This window comes from Apteryx rowi, unplaced genomic scaffold (assembly GCF_003343035.1).
Source record: "Apteryx rowi isolate R43461 unplaced genomic scaffold, aptRow1 scaffold_3, whole genome shotgun sequence".
Classification (NCBI taxonomy): Eukaryota; Metazoa; Chordata; class Aves; order Apterygiformes; family Apterygidae; genus Apteryx; species Apteryx rowi.
Genome location: NW_020449418.1, coordinates 7,308,756 through 7,311,917, shown reverse-complemented (window position 1 = coordinate 7,311,917; position 3,162 = coordinate 7,308,756). Strand labels below are relative to the sequence as shown.

Here is a 3,162-nt window from a genome sequence, read left to right as displayed (position 1 = left end):
AGCCACCCCCAGCTCCCCGCCGGCGCCCGCCGCCCCGGCCCCGGCCCCGGCCCCGGCCCCGGCCCCGGCGCGGCGGCTTCTCCTCCTCGGTAAAAGCAATAAGCAATAGAAACCCAGGCCACACAAAAATTAATTTAGGGTAGAGTCGATATCCCTCCGCCTGTCACATCTTTGGAATGGTGCAATTACGGACGGCTTATGTATAAATATTTAAACGCATATGTCGGATTTTTTTTTCCTTCCCCCTTCTTTTGGAGGTTTTGATTTTTTTTTAATAGCTATCAATTATGATTATTTTGTCTATAAGGGAGACGCATAACCTTGGAATAAACTCGGCTTCCAACAGATGTTTGGGGAGGCAGTTGTTTTCAAAGACTTCCAAAACGAACCACCTTAGAGGAGATTTAAGTTAGACTTAAAACAAACAAAAAAAAAAATTAGCGACTTTTCTTTCCTTGCATGTTTCAAATGTGCACGAAGTAATTTTTTTCCTTTTAAAAATATTTTTTCTTTTGCAATCTTGGGAACTTGGGGATGGGTTATAATGCAAGTTTAAAAATATATACTTTCTTTTTTCCTAGAGCATAGAGATTTGTCTCCAATGCAATTTCTGCCTCATTTTACCAATTAAAAGCTATTTTTACCATTTTCTGCTATTGTTGTGCTTTTATTAAAAAGCTACCTTTCGTATTTTTGATATGAAGGTGGTAACAAAAAATGAAAATAAAAAAAACTAGAATTATTTTTTACTCTTTTTAGAATTTTTGCATGCTATGAAAATAAAAAGGAGGAATCCCAAGATCAATACATTTAAATATTACACTATAAATTAAAAATGTACAGATTTAAAAAAATGTTTTTGTTTGAATTGTACAAATTTTAAAAGGCCTGCTATTTAAGTTTCGATAGGGACAATGTCGCTTTATTTACTGTCTCTTAGAATTGTACAGATAGCTCTTTTTTCCGATACAATAAAATCTTTACCATTTTAATATACTTTTAACGTTATTCTTTGTGAACTAAAAATGCTTCCAATATCTTCCGCTTGTTTCAGATTACGAAATACATTTCCCCACAGGAATTTCCCATCGTGTTTGCATTTAAAGTTACTCTAGCTGTAGCACCTGTGAGAAAATGACCGGGAAGGAACGCCTAAGAGAGAACTTGGTTATTCTTTTTTTCTTTTTTTTCCTTTTTTTTTTTTAAGTTTAGTGCCAGGTAGAGCTTAAACGCAGCAAGAACTCAGCTGATAAATAAACTAGGAGGTTCTCGGTGTGTTTTTTCTCCAGTGCAAGCCCGTGTAGAGAAATTAAAGCCGGGCAGCGAGTGCTGGGCTGTGCAGAGGGCGGTGCAGGGCTGGAAGGAGCGAGGCAAGCAAGGGAGAGCCGCCCGTTTGCACCACTGCACCCACCTAGGCACTAGCGTAGCGAGCAGGGCATTTCCAGCGCTAAATCACGGAGAGGAAGGGGAAAAACAAAGCAGAGAAAGAGGAACGAGTTATCACCGACCTCGACAAAAGGAGCAGCATGTGCGAGCAGAAGGGGGGATCTGCCCTCCGCCAGGCTTGCAAAACCTCCCCGCTTCCGGGCAAAATTTCTGGCTCTCCGGCACCTACAGGGATACGAGGATGGAAAATGTTTAATTCCCCCCCCCTTTTTTTTTCCCGTGTTTAATTTTTTTTTTTCGCCAAAATTAAGGCTCTTGTGAATCTGTTTTCTCCTGGCAGCGTGACCTGCCTTTGGAGTCGAGCAACGTGTGTTTCTCCCTATTCTTTGCAAAATTTATGTGAGAAAGACAAATCTGGTGTACAGTGGCAGAGCTCCACAGAGAAGTGTCCAGATAAGACAGGGTTGGTTTGTGGGTTGTATTTTTTTTTTTTTGGTCCAGTTTCTCCGAGGCTAAATAAATCTTTCTCCTCTTTGAGAATGGATGGGGTTGTAATTTTTAGCGTAAAGCATGAAAACTGGGGACAAATGAGCCCTCTTCTCTGAAGTGACAAGCGACAATGGAGCATATACAGCCTCCTGCGGTTCGCCATGCTGAAACAAGCGTGCCCCTCCGCAGCAGAGAGAAGGCGAGCGCTTGGAGACCATATGGTTTTTGAATTTTCTTCACAATTTCCAGACAATTTGATGGATTAGGTTAACCCTCCCTTCCACTGTTTAACTCCACAACAATGGGAGCAGAGCTGTTCTCCCTTCGTCGGGGCATCTGTGCGCTTCTATTCTTCTCTCTTTCTCTCTTGGTATTTGGAACAAGCCTATGAATTACAATGAAATCCACTTTCTTTAGTATTATTTGGAAGAGCACTTGTTTTCCGCCACCTCCCGCCCCCTCCCCGCCATCCCCTCTTTTTTTTGTTTGTTTTTTTTTTTTCTCCTCCAAGTGATAGGTTTGACTTCTGTCCAGATCTCTCGGAAAGCCTTCAATCTTGTCCTTAAGTGTTTTTATGCTAAACAGGCAAATCGTAAATGCTGAGAAACTGTGACATTTATGTGAAGATCTAGTTAAAGGGCTTTATTTGTTTTCTTTATCTGTTCTTTTTTTTCCCCCGTTCCCTCTCCTCTTCCCCCTCCTCTCCTGTCCCCTCCCTCCCCCCAGTCTTTTATTCTTTTGTCTTGGAATGGATTTAATGAGGCTGCAAACACTACAATTCAATATAACCAAGAAATAAAAAAGGGGTGGCTGGGCGTATGGAAAATAGGCTCGGAGTTCATTTGGATTTCTGATCTATTGACTTCTGTGTGCAAACAGAAGAGATGCAGGGCTGCCTTGAACCCGGAGAAGTTTACCACACGTGGCTGGGGCGGGTTAGTAAATAATGCCTCCTCTCGAAGATTTGCAGCGTGTTAATTTGGCTCGCCCTCATTTCCAAATAGCCGGGATTTTAGTTATTTAATTTACATACTGAAAAACAAAAGCTTTTTTTTTTTTTTAACTTAAAAATCAAGAGCCGGTTAGTGCCCCTCATCTGTCATCCATTTTTAAACACGCCGCTTCCCGGGATTACCTAGCTGGGTAGATTTATCGCTCAGGGTTTTCTCTCACTCGAATTTTAGATACAATTCGGAACTGGATTTTTTTCCCCCTTATTTTTAATTTTCTTTCTCTCTCTCTCTCTCTCTCTCTTTTCGCAGCAGGACTAGGGACGAGACGAAAGAG

The 3,162-nt window shown here is 41.6% G+C and overlaps 1 protein-coding gene across 1 annotated transcript in view; it reads left to right on the top strand.

Annotated features, from left to right (window-relative positions):
• Positions 1-1,138, top strand: part of LBX1 (ladybird homeobox 1) — a 2,266-nt gene extending 1,128 nt beyond the window's left edge. The window contains exon 2 of the mRNA XM_026069680.1: positions 1,055-1,138. Coding sequence (XP_025925465.1) covers positions 1,055-1,138 — 84 coding nt within the window. The remainder of the gene's footprint in view (positions 1-1,054) is intronic.
• Positions 1,139-3,162: the final 2,024 nt, after the last annotated feature.